General features: G+C 33.4%; 1 protein-coding gene across 1 annotated transcript in view; it reads left to right on the top strand.

Moving 5' to 3' along the window:
• Positions 1 to 13,147, top strand: part of COG6 (component of oligomeric golgi complex 6) — a 144,265-nt gene that overhangs the window by 118,252 nt on the left and 12,866 nt on the right. The window contains exon 18 of the mRNA XM_020969969.2: positions 8,374 to 8,453. Coding sequence (XP_020825628.1) covers positions 8,374 to 8,453 — 80 coding nt within the window. The remainder of the gene's footprint in view (positions 1 to 8,373; positions 8,454 to 13,147) is intronic.

Raw genomic sequence — 13,147 nt, 5'->3', positions numbered from 1 at the left:
GCATAGAATACACTTTACAGATATCACATTTTATCCTTACAGTTACCCTGGGAGGTAGGTGCTATAATTATCTCCATTTTACTAATGAGGAAATTGAGGCAGACAAATTACTTGCACAGGGTCATATAGCTACTGTCTAAAGTTAGATTTTAAACTCAGATCTTCCTGACTTCAGATCCAGTACTTTAATAAACATCATACCACCTAGCTGCCTAAATACCATTTATAAGATAATAAACATATCCTTTATAGACCATAACATAATAAAAAAGGAATTAATTCAAGGAAGACAAGCACTAGATACAAACCTAAATGGCAACTTAATAACAACATCCTGAGTAATGTGTGAGTAAAAGAACAAAATATAGAAAAAAATTAATAACTAGAGCATTATAATGATGGAAAAAATGTTCCAGAATTTCTGGGATACAGCTGAAACAGTCCTCAGAAGAAAAATTATGTCTTTGAAAACATGCATTAATAAAGTAGAAAAGAAATTAATGAATCAAGTATACAAATTTAAAATCTAGAAAATAAGCAGAGAAACTCAAAATCAGTATCTAAGAAGAAGTCTTGGAAATTTATGGGGACATCTATCTCTAGGGTGGAAGGTGAGAGAGGGAGGAGAAGGGGAAAAAAGGAAAAAAAGAAATTTACATGATAACTTTATTAAATATTTAAAAGGAATAGCAAGTTGTACATAATAGATTTGCAGTTTCATATGCAGTCATCTTTTTTTTATTATACTGTGTTATGGAAATGCTTGTTTTATTCCATAAATTAAAAAGAAGATAAATAAAACATAAAAAAGAAAAATTAATTTAAAAAATGGAAAATAAAAAGACCATAGAAATGATAAAGCTAAAAGTTGGTTCTTTAAAAACATTAACAAAATCAGTAAGCCTGATCAAAAAGAAAAGGAAGGAAAATCAAGTTACCACTCTTCCTAATTAAAAAAAAAAAGAACAAGGTAAAATCACAACAGATAAGAAATAAAAGGAATTGTCAAAACCTTACTACATGTAATCAGTGTGCTAACAGAAATTAGACGAGTGCTTACAGAAATTTAGGGACTAGAGAGAGACTAGGCCTGTTATTTTATTGGTATGTAAAATACTTAATCCAGTTTTAGAAAATTAAATTGAACAAACCATAAAGGAACTACCAAAGGAAAAGATAATCTGTTCCAGATGGATTGATAGATCAGTTGTATCAAATATTTAAAGTCCAGTTAATACTATTGCTACACAAATTCTCAAAAAAATAAGAAAGCATCCTATCAAAGTCCTTTCATGAGGTGAATATAGTCTGATAGCAAACAAGGATAAAGCAAAAAAAGAGAGAACTGTAGACCGGTATCAACAAAGGATATTAATCTAAAACTTTTAAATAAAATCTTTGTATAAAGACTGGATGAATATATAAAATATGTATATATATACATATATATCCTATATATATATTTTTTTAGACCAATAAGGATTTATGTATGGGAGATAAGGATAGTTCAACATTAGGAATACAATAAGATAATCATTAAAAAATAAAAAAAACACTCCAAACCTTATGATTACATCAATAGATGCAGAAAAAGCCACTGGAAAAACTCAACATTAATTTTTATTAAGAAGAAACAGATCTTTAGCATAATTATAGAAGAGCCAATTTTTTTAATATAAAAAGACTGTGTATATTATATGTGTGTATCTAGAATTTACGTATCTAGAATTATTTTCAGTGGGGAAAAGCCAAAAGCTTTTCCTAGTAAATATAACTATAAAGCAAGGATTCTCCCTGCCCCCATTGTTATTTGGTATAATTCTAAAAATGCTAGTAATTGCAATAAGATGAGAGACAAATTAAAAGCATAAACATTGGCAAAGCAAATATAAAAATCCCTCAATTTGCTGATAATTTAATTTGAAGTCAACAAGTTAAGTCAAAAAGATTTATTAAGCTCCTACTATGTGTTAGGCACTGTTAAGAGTTAGGGCTATAAAAGAAGATTAAAAAAATGTCTCAGGCTAATGGGGGAGACAACATAAAGCTATGTACAAACAAGATCTATTCAGGATAAATTGGAGGCAGTCTCAGAGAGGAGGTATTAAGATTAAGCAAAACGAGGAAAGATTCTTTCAGAAACTAGGACGTGGATGAAGCCAGGGAAGCCAGTAGGTGATGAGAAGGGAGAGTGTTTCATCCTTGGGGGACAGTGGAGGACAGAAAAGCTATAGAGTCCGGAGATGTGGTGCCATGTGGGAAGAACAACAGGGAGGGCAGTGTCACTAGAGTACATGAGGAGGAATAAGTTTTAAGAAGACAAAAAGGTAGGCAAGGGCTATCTTATGAAGGCCTTTAAAAACCAAGTAGGTTTCATATTTGATTTTGGAGGTAATGGGAGGGGAGGGGTTCACTAGAGTTTGTTGAATAAGGGAGTAACCCAGTCTCAGCTGTGTGTTTTATAAAGATCAGTTTGACAGCCAAGTAGGGGATATAATGCAAAAAGAAATAGTACTTAATTTGATTTGATAGACATAACACTAAATATATAAACTACCAAGAGGTTACTTTATAAAGCAATGCAAAATAACAGGTCATTTGGAAGGAAGATGTCTAGACTCTCACAATGAAAAAAGCAGAAATAAAAAAGGAAGAGTGCTCTCAGACCTCATATTTTGAAGCAATAATTGTCATAACTACTTGATACTGTATTTTTTAATGAAAAAAGTAGATAATTGAAAAAATATAAATAAGGAAGAATCAGAAACAACTGAACTCAATAACCCAGTGTTCCATAAATCTAAAAACATAAGTTATTTTGGGAAGAACTCCCTTTTTGACAAGAACTGCTAGGAAAATTGGAAAGCAGCTTGTCAGAAATTAGGTTTAATCCTACATCTTACATCACATATCAAAACAAACTTAAAATGCATATGCAACCTAAAGGTGAAAGGTCACAGTATAAATAAAATTGTAAAGAACCATATCCCATGAGTTTCACATTTATGGCTAGGGGGAGAATTATTAAGCAAAGAAGGGATAGAGATCATCAGAAAAGATTAAATAGCTAATTTGAATTACATGAAACGGAAAGCCTTTTTTTATTAGAGCTACTATAAAAATGACAAAAAAAATTTTGTCAAATGTTTTAGATAAAGATTTGGATACTTAATCTATACTAAAAATTGAGACAGAGCCATTCTCCACCTAAAGTGGTCAAATTATATGAACAAATAGTTCACAAAAGAATTGCAGAGTACTAATAACCATGTGAAAGTCTGCTCTGAATCTCTAAGAAGAGAATTGCAAATCAGAACGACTTTGAACTTTGACCTATATTCACCTGGAAAATCAGCAAAGGTGACCAAAAAATGGTAATAGTCAATGTGTAAGAGACTAGGGTAAGACAAGTACACTAATGTACTGTTATTGGAGCTGTAAATTGGTCCAACCTTTCTGGAAAACAATTTGGATTTAGTTAGCTAAATATCTATACTCTTTGACCCAGAGATCCCATTATTAAGACATGTCCTCCACAGAGGTAAAAGCCTGAAAGAAAAGTCCATGAAACTCTATAAATCAAGACACCTAGAGCAGATCTTGCTGTGACCTCAAAGAACTGGAACCAGTTTCCTGTTGATTGGGAAATAATAAAAACATTGTGATACATGAATGAAATGGAGTATTACTATAGTATAAGAAGTGATAAATATAATAATTTGGAGAAACATTGGAAGACATATAAACTCATGCATATTGAAGTAAGCATAATTGGGAAAGCAATATATACACAATAACTACCACAAAAATGTAATTCGAAGCAGAAAAAACTGAACTTTTTCTAATTATACTTGACCACGTTTGTATCCAAAGAAGATTTGAGAAAATACTTCTGTTAAGTTGGGGAACCACCACTGATAATGTTGGTTGACTTTGCTGAATTGCTTTTTTTTCTTCTTTATTTTTTAATGTTTGGTGTAAGGCATAGTAGAAACATAAATTCAAAATGAATGTGATAGGAAAACATACAATATCAATAAAAGTAAGATAAAATGTTTATTGAATTGAACAGATCATTTATAAAGTGGAGAAGATAGAGCTGAAGCCCAACAATTTTGTTTCTTGTTTAATTGCACTAAAGAAATATTTGTTGGGGCGGCTAGGTGGTGCAGTGGATAGAGCACCGGCCCTGAAGTCAGGAGTCCCTGAGTTCAAATCTGGCCTCAGACCAAAACACTTGACACTTACTAGCTGTGTGACCCTGGGCAAGTCACTTAACCCCAATTGCCTAAAAAAAAAAATTGTTGGGGGGAAGAGTATGAGTAGGGGTAGTATGGAGTAAGGAGAAAGAGATTGAAACTGATGATTAAAATGAATTGGGCAGTGCCAAGATGACAGAGTAAGGAAGGAACTCCCCAGAGCCCTTCCGAATTCTCCTCTAAACAACTTTGCAAACCTCCTCAGAACCAATTTAGGAAGGGGGAAGCAACTTACCAACTCAGCAGGAAAGGTCTGTCTCACTGGGTGGGAGGGGAGTAGAAGGCTGCACCCCAGGGGGCCAGGCTAAGAGCCCTAGGGCAACCCACTACTGAGGCCTTGACCCCCTGCAAACTAGCAGCCTTGTGCTGAGGCCCCACCCCCAGGGCAGGCCACTAGCAAGGCCCCACCCCTAGTGCTGGCCATCAACAAGACCCTACCTCCTTGCTGGACAGCAGCAAAGTGACGCCCCCTGAAGTAGACCAGCAATAAGGCTCTGCTCATAGAGCAAGCCAACAGCAAAGCCAAATCCATGGAATAAGCCAGCAATAAAATCCCAAGGCCTGGCACAAGAAGCTTGGGACAGTGTAGGAGCAGAGCCCAGCTCTTGGATAAAAGTACAAAGTCACAAAATAGGCAGAAAAAATGAGCAAAGGACAAAAAAATTAACTTGACTATAGAAAGTCAGTGTGGTGACAGTAAGGATCAAGGAATAAGCTTAGAATAAGACAACAGTGTCACAGTGGTTATGCAGAGCTTCAACAAAAAATGTAAATTGGTCTCAGGCCCAAAAAAGAACTGGAAGAACTTTAAAAGGGTTTTAAAAATCAAATAAGATTAGGAGTAGAAGAAAAATTGGGAAAAGAAATTAGAGTAACACAGGCAAATTAAAAAATTATTTCAGTAGCTTGCTAAAGGAAACACAAAAAATGAGAAAAGATATACAAAATTCCCTGAAAGAAACAACTCAAATGGAAAAGGAGGTACAAAAGCTCACTGAAGAAAGTAATTCCTTAAAAATAAGAATTGAGCAAGTGGAAACTAAAGATTCCATGAGACAACAAGAAATGATCAAATCAAGAGAATTTTTAAAAATAGAAGAAAATGTGAAATTTCTCATTGGAAAAACAACTGACCTGGAAAATAGATCCAGGAGAGATAATTTAAGAATTATTGGACAAGACAAAAGCCATGACTTTAAAAAGGGGGGGGGGGGCTGGACATCATATTTCAAGAAATTATCAAGGAAAACTGTATATTTGATTGATTAGAGAAATGAAAATCAAAGTGACTCTGAGGTACCACGTCACCTATCAGATTGGCTAACATGACAAAACAGAAAAATGATAAATGTTGGAGAAAATGTGGAAAAATCGGAACAGTAATGCATTGTTGGTGGAGTTGTGCACTTATCCAACTATTTTGGAGAACAATTTGGAACTGTGCCTAAAGGCCTATAAAATTGTACATACCCTTTGGTCCAGCAATATGACTTCTAGGGCTGTATCCCCAAGAGAACAAAGAAAAGGGAAAAGGACCTACATCTACAAAACTATTTATAGCAGCTCATTTTGTGATGGCAAAGAATTAGAAATTGAGGGGGGTAACCCATCAGTTGGGGAATGGCTAAACAAGTTATGGTATATGAATGTAACAGAATACTATTGTGCTATAAGAAATTATGAGCAGGCAGACTTCAGAAAAACCTGGAAAAAACTTACATGAAATGATGCTTAGTGAAGTGAGCAGAAGCAGGAAAACACTGAACACAGCAACAGCAATATTGTGTGATGAAGAACTGTGAGTGACATAGCTGTGCTCAGCAATACAGTGATCCAAGACAATTCCAAAAGACTCATGATAGAAAATCCAGAGAAAGAACTGACAGTCTAAATGCAAATGGAAGCATACTATTTTCACTTGGGGAGGGCAGGAGGCATAGTTTGTGGGGTTTTTTTTCTTTTGATCCTGTTTCTTATTTTACAACATGTATGATATGGAAATATGTTTTACATTAGTGCACATGTATAACCTGTATCAGATTGCTTGCCATCTTAGGGAGAGAGGAAGAGAGAGAGAAAAATTTGCAACTCGAAATCTTTAAAAAAACAAATGTTGAAAATAGTCTTTATGTATAATTGGAAAAAATAAAATACTATTAAAAATTTAAAATAAGCATAATAAAAAATTAAATAAAACATATCACAGACAATGAAGTAATGTCAATACTAAATATATATGCATCAAATGATATATCTAAATTTTTAAAGGAAAAGTTAAAGGAGTTACAGGAAGAAGTAGACAATAAAACTATACTAGTGGCAGATCTCAGCATTCCCCTCTCAGCACTAGATAAATCTAACCACAAAATAAACAAGAAAGAAATTAAGGAGGTAAATAGAATTCTAGAAAAGTTGGGTATAATAGCTCTCTGGAGAAAATTGAATGGGAATAGAAAGGAATATACCTTTTCCTAAGCTGTATATGGCACCTACACAAAAATTGACTATATATTAGGGTATAAAAACCTCACAACCAAATGCAGAAAAGTAGAAATACTAAATGCATCCTTTTTAGATCATAATGCAATAAAAATCACATTCCATAAAGGGCAGTGGAGTGATAGGTTAAAATTTAATTGGAAACTAGATGATCTTGTCCTGAAGAATAAGTGGGTCAATTTCATTAAAGAAAATGACAATTAGACAACATATCAAAATTTGTAGGACGCAGCCAAAGCAGTTCTTAGGGGAAAATTTATATCTCTAAATGCTTGCATCAATAAAATAGAGAAAGGCAGATCAATAAATTGGGCATGAAACTGAAAATAAAACTAGGAAAAGAAATAATTTTTTAGCAAATATCTCTGATAAAGGCTTTGTTTCTCAAATATATAGAGAACTGAGTCAAATTTATAAGAGTACAAGTCATTTCCCAGTTGATAAATGGTCAAACAGTATGAACAGGCAGTTTTCAAAGAAATCAAAAATGAAAAAATGCTCTAAATCACTATTGATTAGAGAAATGCAGATTAAACCAATTCTGTGGTACCACCTCTTACCCATCAGATTGGCTAATATGAAAAAAATATATATGTAAATGTTGGAGGGGATGTGGGAAAACTGGGACACTAATACACTGTTGGTGGAATTGTGAACTGATCAACCGTTCTGGAGAGCAATTTGGAGCTATGCCCATAGGGCTATAAAACTTGATCCAACAATACCACAACGAGGTCTGTATCCCAAAGATAATTCTTTAAAAAGGGGGAGGGGAGAAGAAGAACGTGTTTGTACGAAAATATTTATAGCAGTTCTTTCTGTGGTGGCTAAGAATTGGAAATTGAGGGGATGCCCATCAACTGGGGAGTACCTGAATAAGTTGTGGTATAATATTTTAATGTAATATTATTGTGTTACAAGAAATGGCAAACAGGAAGATTTCAGAAAAACTTGGACAGACTTAACATGAAGTGAGCAGAACCAGAAGAATATTGTACACAGGAATAGCGATACTGTACAATGAACATCTGTGGTTAACAGCTATTCTCAGCAATATAGTGATCCAGGACAGTCCCAAAGGATTCATGATGACAAGTGTTATCTGCCTCCATAGAAAGTACTGATGGACTCTGAATACAGACTGAAGCATACTGCTTTTCCCTTCCTTCCTTATATCTTTCTTTCTTTTCTTTTTTCTTTCTTGAGTTTTCTTGCACAAAATGACTGATATAGAAATGTTTTACATGATTGCACATGTATAACCTATAATAGATTGCATACTGTCTCAGAGAGACGAGAGAGGAATAAGGGAAGAATAGAATTTGGAACTCAAAACTTTAAAAAAAATATGTAAAATATTACATGTATAAAATTGGAGGAAAATAAAATATTTTTTAAAATGAATTGAGGTGGGTTTTTTTGTTAATTTTCTGATAGTGATAGGAATTCAAACAAATATAATAAAAACTGAGAGATTTTTATCATAAGAAAAAGATGACTTATTCAGATTGGGGGGATTTTGTTTCTAAATTTAATTCCTTAAAAGAAATATCTATGTTTGGAGCATTTCAAAGGAGGTACGCCTTATAACTTATCTTCTTTCTTCTCTTTTCAGGTTCAGTTTGATCGCTATCTATCTGCCCCAGATAACTTGTTAATGCCACAGCTGAATTTCCTTCTAAGTGCCACAGTAAAGTAAGTATTTTATACTTTAAAAAAGTAGTAAACATTAAAATATAAATTAGGCCCAAATTAATATATACTTCATCATAATTTCTACTAAAACTGTCAGAAATTTAACATTATAGATGCTGTAGAATGAGATTTAATTTTTTATTGTAGATTTAGAGCTATAAGTAACATTAGGGGTTATCTAATTCAATCACCTTTCAGTTTATAAATGAGGAAACTGAGATTCAGAAAGGTTAAGTCAGTTGTCTGTAATTATAAATGTAGTAAGGGGGCTGGGAATTGAACCATGCTACAAAAAGATGGTCATTCCACTGTACCAGTCAGCCTTCTGTTAGCTTGGGTTGAACTGCAAGAAGAGAGAAAGAAGGAAGGAAGGAAAGAAAGAAAGATTATTGCTGATGCCATGGTTCCAGGCTCTCATGCATGAGCAGATTGGAATGGAATGGAATGAATTTTGACAGAAATCAATTAAATCATATATTCATACTGGAATACTCTCAAATATGGTATTTTATAGATTGTTTTGGTTGTGTGAATCTGAATCTCCACTGTAGAGCCTCATTATAAAATATTTTAGTGTTACACAATTTAGATATATTACAAATTAAAAATATCCACCTGAAGGGAAGGTATTATTACCTCTGTACTTTGCACTGATCGGATATCTGTATTATTGTGTTCATTTCTGGGTATTACAAAAAAAAAAGGCATTGATAAACCAAGATGTTCCCAGAAAAGACAGGATAGTGAAAGGATAGAAAGCCAGTGTGAACAATTTTCTTAGAATTAGAGCTGGTCAACAGTATGCTAACTTGATAAGTAAAGTTTCTAAAAACTGGAAGTATTCAGTGGCTGAATATCCATCTAGTAAGGGTATTCTTTCATTAGCTTGGGTAATGTCCTAGGTGACCTGTTATGTCTCTTCTAACTCTTAAGATTCTGTGATGCCAAAACACAGATTAATTACATTCAATTATACCTGATAAAACATTGTACCACCCATAAAGAGCCATGTTTTATCTCCTAATGCCAGAGTTTTAAGTTAATTTTACAATAGTTGCAAAATACTGATATTACTTGTTTGATTTCAAATCATGTTTGAACACTGAGGGGCTGAATATATTATCTTATAGTTTTACATTGACTGTATTAATATAAGAAAATCTCATAACATGATGTAATTTGTAATGGGGAAAATCAAATACATTTTAGAATATTCCACTTTGAATAATTTTTATATGAAGGTTTATTAAAATGACTAATTTTAATTTATCTAGTTAGCAGGAGAAGATTGTTATGATTAGTGATATTTATCAAGACACACACACATATATAATGATTTGGAGTTTTGGTTTATATAAATTTATTTTAAAGTGATTATAATTATTAAATTATTATAACCACACAACAGAATAATTTTTCGTCTTGCTAGCTAAGCAATCTAGAATGAATTCTTCCTCTGTTTAGAATGATTAATATTTAAGTATAAATTAAAGAGACTAATAATAGTATGGGACATTTTAAGTGGTTATATTTCTTTCCTTAACCTCTGGGGTCTCATCAAGGTTGACTTAAAGCCCAAATAGTTCCATGCTGATAGGCTTTTGGCAGATCTAAAATTTCTATCTTTGCCAAAATTCTGTAAGTTACTGTCATCTAAGAAAAATGCTTTACATTGGTCAGACTGTACCTGGACTGTTTAGTTCAGAATATCACATTTTGTGAGAGAAACCAAGCAAGTTAATGCAGGCACAGAAGAGGGTTTATGAGGTTAGTGAGGAGACTCAAAACCATGTCATAAGGGGATCTTGTTTGCTAAATGGAGTTTAGAATGAATGTATTCTATAAAAATAAGATATTACTCCATTATTATTTAGTGAAGACATTTACATTCCCCATTTCATAAATTAAAACTAACAATTTCTAATGATCATGAAAGACTTTTTATAATTCTGAATGTCTTGGTTTTGTGGACTTGTACTTTGCTAATGTAATATTTAAATACTGTAATCATAACGGATAATGTAAATTAAAATGCATTAACAAAATCTAAGTATATTGATTCCTCTGAAATTTCAAATGAGCTCACCTTTTTTCTTTATATTCAGAAAAATGAAATGCCATTTTGAAAAATATTATAGAATGAAATTTAGTTGATAATTCTGATTTTCCTCTGATTTTTTGCTTCTGTGAGCAGAAAATGTGATAGTTACGTTTTAGAAATATATTGAGAAATTCAGGGTTAATTTTGATATGTGAAACATTTTAGAATAATGAGGATTTTTTACATCTCTGTTTTCTAGTAGTACATTTTTATGATCAACAACCATTCCTACTTTGAAAACAAATATTTATTGTCCTTATTTTTATATGTTTAGAATGTATTTTTTACTTATACAGTATATTAAACAAAAGGTAGAAAAGTTTATTTTAACTGAAAAATAATATTTTTAAATTATTTATTCACTAGTAATTGAAAATTAGTTTTGTATATTTTCATATAATATATGTTATTTCTCTTCCTTTCTAACAATATTTTACTTGAAGATCAAATATATACGTGTGTGTGTATATATATGTATGTATATGCATATGTGTGTGTGTGTGTATATATATATGTATATGTATATATATATTTGGACTTAAAGTGTACTATGAATGCTAGATATATTATTACCTCATACTTACGTAGTGCTTTAAAATTTGTAAAGTGCTTTTTGCTTATTATCTCATTTGATCTTCAGAACAGTCCTTGTAAGATAGTTACTCTTATTATCCCCATTTTACGGATGACAGAAATAAGTCTTTAGAGAAATTAAGTAACTTGCCCAGAGTCACATAGCTAGTGAGTGTCTGAGGTTAGATTCAAACCTAGGTCTTCTTTACTCCAAATCCAGCAAAAATGTTGTGCTCTTGAAACTTTTAGAGTGCTTTTTTCAGTTCTGGTCTCCAGGATGATGCTTATTTGCATTGTTTGATTCCTGTGGATTATTCCTGTATCTTTTTTTTTGTGGTTGCCCTATAGTAACACTCTCTGACCATATCAAGCCTTGCAATTAGAATTAAGTAACTAGGATAGACATAGTTCGAAGTTGCAGAAATTGGAGTAGAAATGGGGAAAATAGACTTTTGAAATTCCATAATTTGGTAGAGTGAGGTTAGTCATAGGAATTGGACTTGTAATTGCAGTGGCATAGGGAGTGAAGTTGAAAGTCTTAAAAAGTTACCTCAAGCACTGAGAGACTGATGAAATGACTAGTCAGTCACATAGCCAAGATATGTCAGAGGCAGAGCTTGAATTGAGGTCTTCTTGGCATTGCGGCCAGTTCTTTATCCACTAAACCACACTATCTCTTTAGTCAGGTTTGGTAGAATGAAAACTTAGATTATTTAACGTATTCTATAAAGGAAATATGCACTTTCTCAGCAAGTTTCCCTTTCCTCCAGTATTCTTGCATTATCATTTCAACCAGAAATTGAGCCTGCTTTCTGAGTTTTCAAGGGAAGATGAATTTATTCATTTACAACTTTCTTCCTTTTCTACCCTTTCCATTTCTTTAACCACCTTTAACCACCTCTCTACTTGCATGGGCCATCCAGAGAATCTGTGAATGAAAGCAGAAAGGATGGAAAATGCCAGACATCAAATTACATATATTCCCTAAACTGATACAAGTCTTTCTGGTCAGTTATCTTTGTATAATAGTCATATTTTTTCCCTTTAAAAATATACTATGCCATATTAAAGAAAAAAGATTGTATAGCCATATTACAAATATTTGAGAATTAGACTAGATGGCTTCTCAGATCCCTTCTAGCCTTAGATTTATGATCCTATAACCCTTTCATGTGTAGTTCTGTCTCCATCATATTCTTTGAGGCCCGTCATCCTACTGAGGGTGTAAGTGCCCCTGAAACAACAAGTGGGCCAAGAAGTATCAGTACTGAGAATCTAGTTAAGCAGGAGGTGGAGATGAGTTCTAGACAGACCAAGCTCTACCCTCTTCCCAAATTCTCTCTTTCTGTCAAGGGCACTGCAGTCCTCTTGTTACTCAAACTCACAATCCTGATGTTATCCTTTATTCCTCATTCTCACTCACCTCTCATATGCAACCTGTTGGCAAGTCCTGTTGTTTCATCCTTCACAATATCTTTAATATGCATCCCCTTGTCTCCTCTGATAGCCATGCTGAACCAGGCCCTCATTACCTCACACCTGCAATATTGCAAGTCTTCTGGTTGGGCTCTCTGCCTTAAATATTTCTGTATTCCAAGGCTTCCTTCACTGGGTTGACAAAATGAGTGTAGGTCTGACTTTGTCCTTCCCCTAATTAGTAAACTCCAATGATTCCCAGTTACCTCTAGGATCAAATTTTAAATCTTTGGCTTTTAAAATGCTTCACAACCTGGTCTCTTTTTAGTTTTCCAATCTTCTTACAATTTATTCTTTTTTACATATTTTACAGTCCAGTAACACAGGCCTTCTTGTTGCTCACACGTGACATTGCATCTTCCAACACCTTATCCTTTTAGTGCCTATTCACCCATGTCTGTAATACTTTCTCTTCTTATCTCTCTCTCTTGAATTCTCTGGCTTCCTTCAAGACTAAGCTCAAACCTTACCTACTGCAAGAAGCCTTTCTTGCTCTCTACCACTATTAGTGAGAGAGAGAGAGAGAGAGAGAGAGAGAGAGAGA

The sequence above is a fragment of the Phascolarctos cinereus genome, unplaced genomic scaffold, assembly GCF_003287225.1.
Source record: "Phascolarctos cinereus isolate Bilbo 61053 unplaced genomic scaffold, phaCin_HiC Scaffold_726;HRSCAF=1367, whole genome shotgun sequence".
Lineage (NCBI taxonomy): Eukaryota > Metazoa > Chordata > Mammalia > Diprotodontia > Phascolarctidae > Phascolarctos > Phascolarctos cinereus.
Note: the sequence above shows the minus strand (reverse complement) of the source record. Positions and strands in the feature narration are given on the sequence as shown.